General features: G+C 26.2%; 1 protein-coding gene across 1 annotated transcript; it reads left to right on the top strand.

Annotated features, from left to right (window-relative positions):
- Window positions 1–4,662: 4,662 nt before the first annotated feature.
- stum (mechanosensory transduction mediator stumble) lies at window positions 4,663–15,751 on the top strand. The gene is made up of 10 exons (XM_011496180.1): window positions 4,663–5,056; window positions 5,201–5,439; window positions 7,028–7,396; window positions 7,643–8,245; window positions 8,955–9,376; window positions 13,956–14,267; window positions 14,719–14,962; window positions 15,032–15,158; window positions 15,231–15,425; window positions 15,527–15,751. The coding sequence occupies exons 1-10, from the start codon at window positions 4,663–4,665 to the stop codon at window positions 15,658–15,660; spliced, it is 3,039 nt and encodes a 1,012-aa protein (XP_011494482.1). The 3' UTR covers window positions 15,661–15,751.
- Window positions 15,752–17,115: the final 1,364 nt, after the last annotated feature.

Genomic DNA, 17,115 nt, shown 5'->3' with positions numbered 1-17,115 from the left:
AAATAAATCGTATATGCAATAATCGTATTTATATGAGAAGGAATAATGAATTGAGTAGTTTAAACAAAAATATTTAAATTATTTCGAATTTTTAAATATAATTAAATAAGAAAAATTCATAAGTAAAACATTTCTGAATCATGTGAATACCTGCAAATTATTATTACACAGATTATTACGTTTTAGTTATAAACATTGTAAGTAATGAAGCTATTTTTAGTAATATAAGATAAAGTTTAATTTTTATTTTCTGACCTGTAAAAATAATCATAACAAATTTATAAAATTTTATACTAAGAGAATAGATTTTATTGTTATATTTGATTAAACAATTGTCAAATTAGCTTTAGTAAATTGTTATCGTAATTGCTGTCAGACATTAAAATTTCGAACTTATTTCTTATATTTGATTTTTAAGCCTATTTATAAATTATACAATAGAGATAATATTAATAAATTCTATTATACTTCTTCTATTACTGATGATGTAAAATATGACAAATTGAAAAAACTTCATTATTTTCCAAGCATCAAAATAAGAAAAAGTAGTTTCATTTCCTTCATAAAATTTAATGTTGCTATGTATTTATTACTTTTATAAGTAAACCTTCTTTAATGTTTCTATTTATTTAACATTTATAAATACAAGAACATATATCAGGAGAGAATGACTGAATTATTAGAATATCATTTAATTAGATATTTTTTGAAACTGAATTTTTTTCTTTGCTTCTTTTACAAATAACATTCATTTATATTTTAATACACATTATAACTAGTATAGATTTCATTTCAGTCAGTGGCATTTGGAATATTTATCTCTAGACTCGTATTGATAATCGTATTAATAAAATTATCATCTCATTTACGATATATAAATAGTAAATATTATTTAAACTATTGATTACTTTCTACATATTTTTGAAATTATTAAAGTGAACTAAGATCAAAAAAGGATTTGATTAATATTATATAATTGTAATATATTATGAAAAAACTGTCGAAGTTATTTTAATTTTCCTAGTTGATTTTTTTTAACAGGAAATAAACTAATTACCCACAGACATATATGTAAATATATAAACATCTTGATATAATGAAATAATATTATAATGAATCATTCAATTAACTTTTCAGTATAATATAGATTATAATAAATAAATTAATATCTCTGCATAAAAGACTTATAGCTTTTTCGACGTTTAAATAAATATTTCTGTATTATTGTGTAAAGAAATCATCATTATATTAAAAGATTAAAAATTTATAAACTAGCTGTTAAGTTTGTATCTATCTTTTACAAATATTTTTATACGAAATATTTACCAATCAACAAGAAATATATAAGTTTTAATCTCTTGATCATTAAAAAATAAATATAAAAATAGCTATGATAAAAAACGAATACAAGAATCTCAATTCAACTTATTTTATCTAAACGTGAATAAAATATGACATTGAATTAAACTAAAATGTTACATACATGCATATGTATATATGTTTATATTTCTTGTGCAAAAATTAATATATAATTTTTTTTTATCTAAATTGTGAGAAACAAAGATAATAATTTAAAAATTTATTATAATACATAATAAGAGCAATAAGAGAGAGAGAGAGAGAGAAGGGGGGGGGGGGTTAGAATCGTGCGTATTTATACAAAATGCTCTTTCATATTGGAGAAAAGGTGAAATTGTTTAATAATACGTTGTGCTTACTCTACTTTGGTTTCTCGGACTGGTGCGCTCAGCGTTCGTGCGAGTTCGACTCTTTTTAAGACTTTCATTACGACTCTCATTAGTCTCACCATGTGAGCTTTGAGTTTAACAAATATTGTAAATTCCATAGAAAGTTTCATATACAGACGTATTATAATATCGTCAAATTCTTACAATCTGATGGCGATTTCCGTCTTTCTCACTCGTTTATTGCTCTGAGTATTGATTTAATGGTTAGTGTACATTGCTATTAAATATCCAAAGTATCCACTTTACTCTATATTTATGAAAAATTTTTGTTTTTCTATCTTTCTATTTTATGCGTGTATTTTTCTTTTTTTCTTTTCCATTTCTTCTTAACTATTAGAGCTATGCGCTCTTATTCATAGATTAACCTAATATTACACTTTTCTTTACAATTTTATCTGTAGTAGCTCAAGATATTCAACACTTTTCTTATTTAATTTTTTGTTATTAATACTAAAATATATTTATATATAGTAGAATATGTATCATACTTCTTCAACCATAATTTTTTAATTTATTTTATCCTGCTTATAATATATTATATTTAAAAAGTATCAAATAGTTTTTAATATGAAAAAAAAACAGATAGATTAATTTATGTATTGAAATAAAAAATTTTTTTTTAATCTTTCATAATCACTACTTTCCTTCTGGAATGTTATGAATTAAGTAGCAAACGAATTTAATTTCACGTTTTCAGATTTTCAGATATAGCATGCGTGAATTAAGTATACGGAATATTGGTTTTAAACTTAAATTTTTATTATAGTGAAAGACGTTTAATTATTTCATTATTATAGTTTTTCATTATTTTTTATTACGAGGAAATTGTATTCTCACATTACGAAAAGTAAGAGAGTGTGAAGCATGTAAATCATAAATACAATTTCTTCATTTACTCTTTCGAATATATTTAATTTCTATTTGATATCAAGTGTGGTGAGGTAGATTGATTTATATTTATAAATAATTCAAGTATAAATATCGATTAATAAACAATATTGTGTATAATAGTACGCGTGTAGTTGTAAGTTAGTTTTAGCAAAAGTAAATCAGAGACTGGTCGAGGTTAGACGCAAATCGTCCTACAGATTTAAATCAACATACTTGTATTCATGCTGGCATGCACTTATGTACCGATTAAAATTCTACGGCAGTAACGGCTTTTCAAATTTTTTATGTTGCGTAATTTGAGTCAATGTTTGCAAATGATACATAACAATAAATAAAAAATTTGTTAAATTTAATTATGGAGCACATTACTTTTTATTGATAATGTAAAGAAAAATTATAACAAATATTAAAAATAAAAGTCGACAGAATATTTGTATAATTATTGATTTATGCAAATTAAAAAATGTCAAACTCTATTATCAGTATTTTACGATTATTGTGCACATCTGAAAATTTTCTCTATCATTCTGCACGCAACAATCCTAACACAATATATTTCAAAATTATCAATTTGATAGCCTCGTATTTACTGAATCTATCTTAGCTGTTTGTCATTATATTGATACGATAGCTTTAGAGCTCTAAAAATATTTATATTTTTTTAAAAGCAAATCATGTTAGTTATAATAGATTAATTGGACAGCTATTTTTACCGTTCATCTCCTTTTTCAACCTTCACTATTAAGCCTGTATAGTATTGTGATTAATAGTTACTCGTTTTTATATTTGGTTATTGGTAAAATGACGGTGGTTATTAAAGTATATAACTTCTTGGTAATGAAAGTATGGCAAAGCATGAAACATTGATCATTTGCAATTTAAATAATGCAGTATCTTGAGCTGAATTGTCATTTTTTTAGGCATAATTAGGGTAAAGCCAAAAAGCATGAGATATCAAGATAACTATTAAGGAAGTTTACTAAAAAGTAGATCAAGATGAATGTATGGAAAAAAGATTTCATGTTATCTAGTCAACTTATGTGACGTGCAGATGAGACGCATACAGCCTAACAACAAATCAACTCAAGTATGAGAGCACGAAGACATCATGAAGATAGCTGCGCTGATCTAGCCTACTCTTTCTAGTAAATATTTATTTTTATTTTACTTGGTTTTGTTTTATTCTTCTTAATAAACTATTATATATCATTTGTCTTATACTGATTCTATAATAAATACATTCAATAAAAATATCAAAAATTTAAACAATTTATCTATCTTTTACACATCTTATAAAGTTTTGAATTGAATTTAAAATATTCATATTATATTTTTAAAAAATTTTAAATATTATATTTTTCATTTTATATTTAGTAAACTACTTTGTTTATATTAATAATATTAATCTTTTTAAATTTTAAAGATGTAAAAGCAAAAGTATACATTACAAATTATATTTGTTCAAACAAAATATAAATATGTAAGATGAAATACTTGATAGCTTCGTTTCTTATAATTAAATAATAAATTATATCGATAATTATTTAAATAAAAGCAAGTAATTTTTAAAAATAAATATAAGAGAACATAAAGTGTGAACAATCTGTCTTTAAATATTATTAAAAAGAACTTGCACACTTATTCAATATTTGATTATCTATGCAATGTACTAATGGATAATACATTAAATACTTTAAATATATAAAATAATTTGTATAGAATAATTTATATATGGATAATGAAAATAATCACATAACAATGACAATCGTCGATTCGTACGATAAAAAATGATGGAAGTTGAAACGACTTAATGTTGTCCGTTTGATATTTTGAATTTTATGGATACGAATTTCTTTTCAAGTGTGAAAAGCTATTCTATTCCCAGGGTAGGCTTATAATAATTGACTGTCGAACATACGATCAAAGAAAGTGACATGAGTCGTGAATGTGTTGCTACTCGAGAATGATTGAGTGACTGAGTGGATCCGCTTGTGTTTGCCATTCCAGGCATCAGTCTTGAAAGATGCGAGTACGTGTGCAGGAGCAGAAGCAGGAGGAGCTCGAGCTCCACCTTGAGCTAGCAGAGAACCAGCAGCAGGCACCGTTTCGCGTACTTTCACCGGGTGGTCGCATCCTCTATGAGCCACGACCTGTTTTGCGCTCGCCGCCACCAACCCGGGCACCTGAGCCCTATAAGCTTACATCCCAGGTCGCGGGTACTAGCCGGAGTCAGCGTAAATCCAGCTTTGCCATAATAGCCGAGCCACAGCTTGCACCATTATCCAGACCTTCTTCCGGCAGGCTTTCGCCGTTCCGAGGTCGAGGCTTCAAGGGCCCACCGCCACGTTCAAGCTTCTCTAATGGGTCGCGTTCACCTCCGGAAAACTCGAACCAGCGTCCCAGAATCATACGACCAGGTAACTTCTTATAACCTCGCCCGCTTTCTCTCTCTCTCTCTCTCTCTCTCTCTCTCTCTCTCTAACTCATTCACTCACTCACTCACTCAATTTCTCTCAATTATTCACTTTATCCTTCCATGTTCAAAATACGCTTGCTCGCAGGCTCACTCTCTCAGAACAACAGTCCGAAACGCAGTCTTATCCCACGAGCTGAATTAAGTTGCTCTGCCTCCGTGAACAAGGGAACGTCGCCGAGATTTGGTCGACGTGCGACTCACAGATACACTTCCAGTGTTGGAAATAGTGATGCCAACCACCGACGGCCGTCGCAGCGAGATTTCAAGAGACGCACAAATCTTTCGCTCATATCCTCAGCTGCTAAAAATAAAATATCTAACAAGGTCTTTATTACTGAGCATATAATCAACTTACATAGTTTTTCTTCTTTTAATTGCATACCGGAAGGCTCATTTCCCATTCAAAATCTAATAACGTACATATTACTACGTCTGAAAAATCGAATCGGATATTCTCAATTAAGTAGTCAATACCAAGGTATTTACGGTCTCTAGTAGTTTTTTAAGAATTTCTTTATTGTAGAAATCTAGTATTTTATAACATGTGAGTCACAATAATACCTGACTACATATAAATATAAAAATAAATATTTATGACGAATCTCATTTAGTTAACTATATTAATAATATAAAAATATATTATACTCACACATTTAGTAATTTGAACTACTTTGTCGACTATTTTCCAATGTTTACAAAAAATTAAAATTAAATTAAATAACAAGAATTCCTTTTTGAAAAAAAGAAATATATGTATATGCTTTTGCTTTGCATAGCATCTGAGTACTCTAGCATAGATAGCTAATAAAGCAAATCGTAAATTTGCTCGAATATTAAATTATACTTAACGTAATTTCTAATTGGTCGTGTAATATAAGAGTCCATAAAATCAGCATCTATCTCAAGTTAAGTACATAATACATAAGTACATAATTATGTCAATAACCTTGATTTTTTTAAAGAATTGTAAGATTCGAAATTATTTATAGCCTAATTAATATATACTGTTAAAGGTGTTTAATTGTTTGTATTAGTATGCGAAAACTAAATTATGCTCGAAAATAATATAATATGACATTATTTATTTTAGAATCAATCATTATTGACATTTATGTATTTATTTATATGCGAATTCGATTAAAATTGTGACAGAAAATTTGCTCTATATTTAATAAAGTAGATTATATAAATTTATTATATTATATTATTATATTGGAGATTATACAAAAGTTTTTCTGTAAGACTATTAAAAAATCATATTCAAATAGATAATTTTGAATAGAATAATTTCTATATTTAAATTATATTTATACAAGTATTAAGTGTTTCTATAAAATCTTAATTATACCAAAAATACTTATAAATTTTGTTATTGAAATATATATATATATATATATATATATATATATATATATATATATAGATATATATATATATATATATATATATATATATATATATATATATATATATATATATATATATATATATAATTCCTTTTAATGAATAATTGGGAATTATTCTTAAAACTTTTTAATAATTGATGCTGTTATGTATTTTTTCTAGTAATTTATATTGATTTTTATAAAAAATTAATCAAACATATATATATATAGATAAACTGAACAAAAAAATATATATATAACTTTTTTTATATTTAACATAGAATTCTCCAATAAGCAAATATTATTTTCAATGCGTATTTATGCTATAGATTATTATATTGAAATATAATTAAATATAAAAATTTAATTCTTATATAAAATTTATACTTACTTGTTACAAAACTTTAATTACAAAATAATATATTTCTATAAAAGATTTTTTTCCAATTTTATTTAACGAATGATATAAAACTTATTTATGTAATAGAATATTGTGAAATAATGCTAAAATGTTTGAATAAAAGCAGGATATGCCAGATAAAATCATACAAAAAAATGTCGGTATTCAGAGAAGTGCTAGATCAGAAGAACGGCTTAATAGAAAATTATTGCTACCATTGAAAAATGTACCAGACGGTAAAAGATTTATCACTGCCAAAACACCGACATCTCGCCATAAATCCTCTAGCACAGAAACATTGGATTCAACATCGAAGATTCCTCTCAAGCAAGGTTCTATTACTGGTAATTCTGTCGGATTTCTCAATAAGTCATCGTTAACCAAATCTAAACCTAATATAATGAAGGATACTATTAACAAATCTGTTAACCAACCAGAAGTAACTCAAGTCCAATCCAATAAAGTTGATGAAATGTATAATGGAGAGTCATCTAAGGTAGTTTTTTTCATTTACTAAAAATCTCATTATGAAAACATTTTTTAATATCTTCAAACTATTTAATTTATTAAATAAAATTACTTTATTATTTATTATTATATAGTTTTTCAAAGACTTGAATTAAATTATGAAATAATAAGAATAATATCATATTAATTAATCATAATATGAAAAACATGGTTTATCATAAAATTATTAAAATTTTAAGTTATAAATAATAATTACATTGATTTTATGTTTTAGATTGTAGCTATTAATCAAAATTCAATAATGAATGAGGTTATTCAATCAACCAAAGATAATGATTTAGGTTTAATCGACCTTTTAAAACAGTCGTCAAGTGCAACAGGTACTTCTAGCGTCGTAAATACAACCACCACAACAGCTGTTCAACCACTTCAAATAGACGCTTCGTCAATTCTTGCTGAGAGTGAACTTGTCACAAAGTTAACGAATTTAGAGAAAATACAACAGAATCTTGAGATCGAAAATGAAAACCCTGATAGTCGAAAGTTTTCACATTTAAAAAAACGTGAAGAACATGAAATAAAATTGGATCAAAATCAACAGTCGACAATGACAAATAACATACGTAGTCAAATTATGACAACCGACTTGATAAAGGATGAAATTAAGGAAGATAATAAAGAAACTAATTCAAAATGCAGCAACATTTCTCAAACAATGGTCAAGCACTTCGGACCAAATTCTAATGATGAACAGAAAAGTTCTAGTAATACTTTACATAAAAATAATGGACTATATCAGATTAATGAGACAGAAAATGTGATGAATTCAGCGTTGGAAATTGAAAAATCTAAAGAAAAATTAAATAAACGACCTATGGTTAGAAAAATTCATCATATACTATTTATATAAATTTTACAAATTAACTATTTTAAACTTGAAAACAAAACATTAAAAAGAAGTAAATTTATTTAAAATAATGCTATTAGATCCAGGAATATTATATAATCTATTTAGATAGAGCAAATCTATGTAAGTTTAAATTTTTTTTTGAAAAAGTTTGAAGCTCAATGGTAATTTGTAAAAGATCTAAAAATAAGAAGATAGATAAAGTTTTTCTTTAGAATTCTTTTCTATTTGTAGAAATATATATATAAACATGATTCATGGATATAGTGAAAGATATTTGATGTAAATATCTATAATCAAAGAAATACACATCATTAATTATTCAAATACAACAAAATTATACATCGCATAAAGGCATAATATTAGAAATTTTTATTCACTGAAACGTAATTTTCAATAAATTTGCTTGAGTATAAAATATCTTCAATGATAACATTTTCTCATACCTTTTCAGTCCTTCAAGATTTAAATTATCAAAGAAAGAGAGATTTATGATAAAAGATTATTTGTTATATGTATCATAAAGTATTTTAAAATTTAAAAATCTTAGTTATAAAATAATAGACTTGAAATAAAAAAATTTATGTTTCTAAAAATTATATTTTTTAATTTTATTTAATTTCACGTATTAATTAATATACAAGTTAATACATTATAGTATTAAATTGATGAATTACAGGAAGTTGATGAAAAATATCATCAAACACCAACATTGGTATCAAATCAGTTGCAAATAGATAATAAAATTAGTATCGTAAAAAATATGAACAATTCATCAAACTCGACGAGTGATTCTAAAAAAGATTCTTCATCGTCAATGGTTAATAACGTAAGTTATGAAATTAACAACTCAGAGGAAAAAACAAACAATTCAAATAAAGTAAAAGTGAATAACGAGGCGTCGTTGAAATCTCAAACAGAAGCAATATCTTCTGACTCTCTGGGTAGTATTCACTCTACTGACACTGGGGTCAGTGTCAATACCGTACGAGGAATATCTTCAGCGAAGGAGAAAACTGGTTTACATCTTGTTAAACGATCCGACGAAATTGAAACCCTCAGCGGCAATATTGTTCACATCGATAAGAATGGCGAGGAAGTGTGAGTTTAATTAATATATTAATTTATTGTATACTTTTGCTCATTTTGTAATGAATGTATATACATATGTATAGTGCTGAAAAATGGTTGTAATCAAATTATCAGTAACTTTTACTCGTGTTTGTCAGTCATCTGCATATACTTATTGAGAAAAAATAGATGTACTACAATTTTCAATAATTCAATTATTATGTCGATTAATAATTTTTTGAAAAGTTGCATTATTAACTACGAAGCCAATTATATACTTATTAATGAAATAAGACAGTTATACTATTATTTGGTTTATTATCCTGTGACGGAATAATGGCTACAGTACCGAATGGTATAATAGATCAATTATGTTTTTGTTATGAAACTAAAAAGAAACAGTAGTTTCTAAAATTTGCAATAATAAGTGAATATATCGATATATAAAATAAAATAAAAATTTAAAACATTTTATAATAGCGCATTATACACTTTGCATAATATAAGCATTATAGTTCAATATTTTAAAAAGTATTACTGACACTTGTGCATCGCAACTTTGTGTTTTAATAAAAACTTGTTTTTAACAAAATTATATTACTGATTTTTTAAAAATACTACCATTTTTTGTTGAAAATACTGATTAAAAGTCATAAATAAGTAATTAAAGAGTAAATTATATTGTACGAAATATTTCTGTTAACAAAAGTGAACGAGAGTTGATAAATAAAATAGATTTATTAACGTCTGATGATTAGATCTTAATTGCGTTCATAGAACGAAGTTCAAGTCCCAAGGAGTAATAAAAGCTGAATTAATAAACTGGTAGGCGTGTAGGAGCAAAGGTCCAGAGTTCCTTCACCTTAGAGGCGTCGATGTGCTCAGCTTTATGAAGGCACAGGACTGGCAAACTACGCCGCGTGTTATCGATCCGCCCCTCCCCCCACCCCCCATCTACCGGCGAGGGGGTGGGATGGGGGATTACTATTTGCATCGTCAGCAAAGACGATGGCAGAGACTTCAACCTGTACTTCAATGAGTTCTTGGGGTTAATAAATCAGTATGCACTACGGCCATCCTGACTGTATTCGATAAATGCATTGGTTAGAACGAAATTATTGCGGACAGAAGTTTGGTAAATTAAATCTGACAGTTATTTGTATATGTTTTAGATAGTTTACGAATACAATATTGATATCGCAATTAAATAGACTTCATTTCATCAACAAATACTTCATATTGTTTAAATATAAAAAATTTATATATTAATTTTAAGGAAACATTGAGTATGTCACATATGTATACACAATATACGTAGATGTTAAATAATTTAACATTTTCAACTTAGTACATCATTTTTATAATATATTGCTATATACGTTAAATACATATAAAATCTATACTCTTTATAAAGTTAATCAGCACGGCGTATAAGATAATTAATATATTTATTTACAATATGATGAAATTCATAGTAATATGTATGTAATATATTGATTTAAAGTTTAGTAAACTTTACATTTGATGAAATTTATAAAATATTAAAATTGTTATAATAACAAACAATTTCTCTGGACAAAATGTTTTTGTAAAAATATAAGAGAAATTAAGAAACTATTCATTATTGAACTAAACTTTTCATAATTACCAATTGGTAATTTATTTTACTTCTTTTGATAAGTATCAATTTTATCAAATTATAGTTACAACTTTACATTTCTTGTATTTAAAAATGTAGTATAAAAGATAAAAAATTGTTTAATAACTATAAAAATTGTACTTATAATTTATATAATATAAAGCCGATTTAATTAAGTATACAGTTTTGATTTTTAATTCCATATAGATTTCTACAATTTTTAATAATATTTATGGAATACGATTGACATATTTATATTATTGTTATTTAAAAATAACAAATAAAAATTTTAATTTAATTTTCTAATTTCTATAATTATGTTAATTATTCGAGGTAGATAATAAATATTAAAGTAAATGAATATTATTTTTAAGTTATTTAAAATAATGAGAATAAATTTTTTTAATTAGCTTTGTAATCCAATTTTTTTATTTTTTCATTAATAACGAACACACTATTTAGCACATTACTAATTGGATATAATAGTTTTGATTTGTATTTCACTAAATATATATAATACAAGTACATTGTAATAAGTTATAATATGTTTACATGCATTTAAACAGGTATAATATATTAAAGTATGACTAATATGAGTTTAATCAAATTATTAATTGATATTTCTATTAACCATATTTAATAATTAAATAAATAACATATTTATGATTACGCATTACAACCAATTTTATATCTACAATCAGTCATTTTTTATCTAAATATTGAATAATTTTATCATTTATTGATCTTCTATGATTCTGATCTTTATATTACACAATATAAATATATACATGAATTAGTATATATACAAACTTATATAGTTTTACTAATTTATAATCATCAATTTATCGTGAAAATATGTATACGATAGAGAATTCTAAAATAAATAATTTAATATAGTTTTTCTAATACTCGTCTTTGGCTTTATTCTAAAATAGTTTAAAATAAATTCTATATACATATTTGTCGATAATATGCCTTTGAAAAACGAATTCAAGGTATTAATATTGTTAGATATTATAAATTTCATTATTGTATATAATATATTAATGTAACATTTTAATTTAAATAACGAAAAGATCTATAAGAAATAAACATTTTTTTTTTAATTAGCTCTTGTATTTTAAGATGAATATGAAGATGAGTTAAAATAATTTTAATATTTTAGAAAAATTTGTCTAGCTATACAAGTTTAAAGAATTGGCATTAGATTAAAATTTAAAGCCAAGTTAAATAACTTTGTTATAATTCAACTGAAGAAAACTATTATAATCCTATTTAAATGATTCCATTATGAATAAACTCATATTGGAAAATATTATTACATACGAAACATTATAGCTCTTCTTTGCTAATTCTTTGTGAGTGAATTTTACTTTATATTTAATAATCTTATCATAATGCTCTGTATATTTAATTTTAGGATAAGATTTATAATAATACAATCGATCAATATGCATTCATACATCTCCTCCATTTACTTATTTAACTTTTATAAATATCGGTAGCTCTTATTTTATCCAAAAGTTCTAATTGATGCACTGCACTTATGCTCTGGTAATTAATGTAGCTATTACTGTACTCATAAAGTGGAAGGTTAAAATGAATATTAAAATAATGAAGAAAAACGGTTATTAAATAACAAAGTTATTATCCGAATAAAAGGGGCAAGGATTTCTAATTTATAAAATAAATAACTTGTTATTCCTCGAAGGCATCAAATATTTTAATTACTAATATTTTCCGATTGAAGAATACTTTATCATAAATCATCGAGACTTTTGTAGAATACTTAAAATATTTTGTTTTGATATTAATGTTTCGTGCCTGATTGCGGTGGCCAACTATATTAACCTTAATTATTTTTTTTTTTTTTTTTGTTTCTTTTTGCACATAAATAAATAATAAATGAAGGAAAAAGGGGTTTTGAGCATGTGAACCACACTGAAAGACCACGGGCTAATATTTATTAATACAAGCCAAAGTGATGTGTAAAGTGTCGCTCGAGCAGGAGGTCAAAAGGAGTATTATTGATCTTGGGCTAGTTCATGGGGGACTGATGTATATAATAGTGGTGCAGGGGCCGAGTTAAAGCTGGGCAGAGTGTTTGCGTGACGAGTTTCGACCCTTCTCTCTCGACCAACCACTAGCACGAATGCTCCGCAATCTCCGAGTCGGCCAATGGTCACTTGCCCACTCAGACTACTGCTAAACAAACTCAGCGAAAATATACATTTTCATTCCTTTATTTTACTTCGCTCATCTTCTTCTTGAAGTATCTGGGCATCGAGGACGTTAAAGATCTTGAGAGATCTTTCTTTTTTCTCTGGGGGAACTCCTGGCGTAGTTGGTTAGTAAGAAGTATTCATTATAATGCAATTACGCAGTTACAAGCTCTCACAAGAATATTAGACGTGCACTCTCCATAGCACTCTGCATTGATTTGAATTTTTACAGATTTTCTCACTTATAGAAACTTATAGAATAAATATAAACCGATATTTAAATATATGTCTTGTTATTTTTTGAAAAATACAATTGATTATAATATATAAGCATAATTCTTTATGACTACTGTTGCTTTATCGTTAAATGAAATTGTCAAATGGTTACGAATAATTTTTCTTGAATGAGTTCTCTTAGGACCTTAATCATAATTGAATAATTGCATAAATCATTTGGCACTCATCTTCTATATATAGAGATAATAGCGACGAATTATATAAATATATTTATTATATAAATTAAATTCTAATTAGTTAGATAATACTTATTTTTATGTATACATGGCCTATAAAAACATTTAATATCTTGCTGTAATTATATCGATTAGAAAAATTAATCATCTAATGAAAATATTCAAATAATTTCATATTAAAGTTGTATATATAAGCGCAAAGTAATATAATATATGTAATATAACATATTTAATATATTTTATATTAAACGAAATATTTTTTTATTTTATTATAGAATATCGATTGGTATAGTCGACGGTACCAAAGGTGTTCATATTCCAACTTCTACTGTAACTACGAGATGGCAGAGATTGAAAAATCGATGTTGGAGTAGGTTTGGTTGTAGGGAACAAAACGGTGAAGTAAAGGATCGGTTTGGAAGGTATTGTGGTTGCTGGTCGAAGATGCGTTGCTTCGCCTGCAAACGTGACCCCAAGATTCAGCTATGGCCTAAGAAACAAACCAAGGGCGTCTCTACAATGAAACTTTCTTCCGAACAACGAAACAAGCCACTTAGTCAATGGGAAAGACTTAAAAATGCTTGCAGGTTCTGTCATTGAATATATGCTTTAATATTGAAAATCTTAATTAATTAATTGTTATTACAATTACTTTTATCTTACAATTGTTTATAGCTGTATCATTTTATAATCCAAATTGTGACGTGTTTTTATCATAATCTATTTCATTAGTTTTCGTTTTATAATCTATTAACGATTAAAATTAAAAAAAATCATGTATTAACACCCAGGCATAAAAAGCAGCTAAATTTGAAAAAAATCACAGAATAATGAATTAGTAATGTATTTTAAAAGTTGATTTTTAATTTATTTTTTATAATTTTATATTTTTATAACAAATGTTATAACAATATAATTTTATAATTTTATAACAAATTTAAAACTTCATTTTAAAAGTTATTATTGAAACTTTAAATGAAACAATTGCATAATGCTACCCAATTAAATAGATAATTACTCAATTTTATTATTCGACAGATGCGCAAAAGTGCACGAGGGTCGATGGTGCAGTTGGCGACGACACCGATGGCAACAACATCAGGATCGACAAGTTGGATCTGCAGATCTAGAAAGGAGCTGTTGTTCAGCGAAAGAATGTTTAGTTGATATCTGTCGAAAATTTATTTCTTGCTGTAAATGCAATTCAAAAAAGTCCCAACGCGCAAAAACTATTCGCGCTAAACATAGTTTGACCAGCGTAGCTGCTCCGCCACTATCGGAGGTGCAATAAATTGCCATTTTTTTTTTCCATTACACAGTTAATTATTCGTTCGATTAATTACTTTTACAGGAAACAAGGCCTAAAATACCAGACGTTTTAGTCGAACATAATTCGCTTATGCGAGGCGCAATTCCTTGTCTTCCGGTACCTGTTGCTTGGTTCTGCCTTATGTGGAATGTTTTGTTACCCGGTTCCGGTAATCACTTTTACCTCCGACTATAAGAGCCAACTTTATATAAACTAATTATGTTCAATGATTATTTTACAGGTACTATTTTTAGTGGATTTTTCAATATTTGCTTGGGGCAACCGAGATTTTCAGCAATTGCAAGCCTCAAAGCCCGATTTGGTGCTTTAATCGTCAATTTTGTTATAGGCATTAGCCAATTATTCACTGTACTTTTTTGTCTTGTCGGCTGGGGCTGGAGTATTTGGTGGGGTGTTATTATGATACGACTAGCTAGTAAGTTCCCAACAATTAATTATTGGCTATCATTATTTTATTTTACACCATTTAGTGAGAAGATGGTTGAACAGAAAAAAACATAATTTTCTATCTTCTAGAAAAATATAAGCGCTACAAGGACTCGGAAGCGGTTGTGAGTGATCCCGAGGCCAAAGGCGGTCCCGATACTGCTACTCTTCCAACGCCAGGTGTCCCCACACGAGGTCTTCGAGGAATTGAACGTATTCGTTAAAATATTCTTCAGCAGATTTCTTCTTAATCGATCGCCTATATATTTTTTGAGAGAACAGGATTTTATAAAACAAATCTTATTTTAAATTCTCACCTCCTACTAACTAACATATCTGTATATTTACAATATAGAGTAGAAGTTTATATTTTTTCAATACTATAATGACAGTACTCTTTGTCTATTGATATAAAATAACATTGTTTGCAAATATCTGAATGTAAAAATCCAATGTGATTTAATGTTTAATGAGCTATATATGCCGAATAAGGCATTTTTACTTAAAAAAATATAGTAAATATATTACGAATATTAAAATCACGAAAAAAAAAATATAAAATGAGACTAAAAATGACAATGAATAATGAAGCTGTATTGAAACTTTGTTTCGCTTTCAGTGAAAGCATATTAATTTTTTAAAATGCACCATTATTAGATCCAAAGTGAAACGAAGTGAAATATTTGGCAGAGTGCCAAAGTGAAGAAAATATTCATGTTGTAGTGGTTTTTTAAATCATAATCAACCAGAGCTTTGCATTTTTTAAATATGCGTTTCGTATTTTTACATACTTACTGAATATATGCAATTATGATTGTTTATGTATATATAATTAGAGGTATATTAGATTATATATCACATTTTAAAGTATTTGTCCTTGTTGTTTATTTACCGAACAATTTCATTAATTTCATTCCTTAAATTTCATGAGTTATTGCCATTTTTTATACTATGTATACAATTAGGTGGTGTTAATTTTAATGTTCATTATAAATATTTGATGGTATTGTATTAACGATAAAAAAATATATTTTTGATGTATATGTTCTTTTTATAATTCAATAATCGAGAAATAAAAATTAAATGAAAATTAATAAATTGATCTTCAAAAATTAAAATTAGAAATTTTATATATAATAATTAAAAAATTTAATTATCTTTTCATATTTTCTACATGTACAATAATTTTAAGAACTTATATTTTCAGAGGGTATTTCTAAGAATGATATTATCAAAAAATGAATGAAAAAAAAGACAGAACATTGATTATTAATCTGTTTAAAAATAAATCTATTAATTTATTAATACTGTACGCGTATTAGAAGTTCCATTCATTTTCAATAATATATTCTAAATAGAATAATAAGAAATTATCATTTTATTTTTAATTTGATAATTAATTTGCGAAACTTAAGTTTTATTTAAAATTGAAATTTAGCTTTATTATACAATTATATTAGTTTTATATTTAAAGTTACAAAAATAACGATTATGGTGTTTCAATTACCATTCCAGCAATCAAAATTATAGATAATTACTAAAAATCTATTGTTTATTAATATATTAATAGATATTAAGAGAGAGAGAGAGAGAGAGAGAGAGAGAGAGAGAGAGAGAGAGAGAGAGTAAGAGAGATAGAGAGATACTATGTTAACAAAAAAAAAAAAAAAAAAAAATTT

This window comes from Ceratosolen solmsi, unplaced genomic scaffold, assembly GCF_000503995.2.
Source record: "Ceratosolen solmsi marchali unplaced genomic scaffold, CerSol_1.0 scaffold11, whole genome shotgun sequence".
Lineage (NCBI taxonomy): Eukaryota > Metazoa > Arthropoda > Insecta > Hymenoptera > Agaonidae > Ceratosolen > Ceratosolen solmsi.
This window is presented reverse-complemented; position numbering and strand designations above follow the sequence as displayed.

Coding starts and splice junctions, on each gene's coding strand:
- stum (XM_011496180.1), top strand. CDS start 4,663: ATGCGAGTACGTGTGCAGGAGCAGAAGCAGGAGGAGCTCGAGCTCCAC. Junction 5,057..5,200: donor TCCCAGAATCATACGACCAG/GTAACTTCTTAT, acceptor GCTTGCTCGCAG/GCTCACTCTCTCAGAACAAC. Junction 5,440..7,027: donor AAAATAAAATATCTAACAAG/GTCTTTATTACT, acceptor GAATAAAAGCAG/GATATGCCAGATAAAATCAT.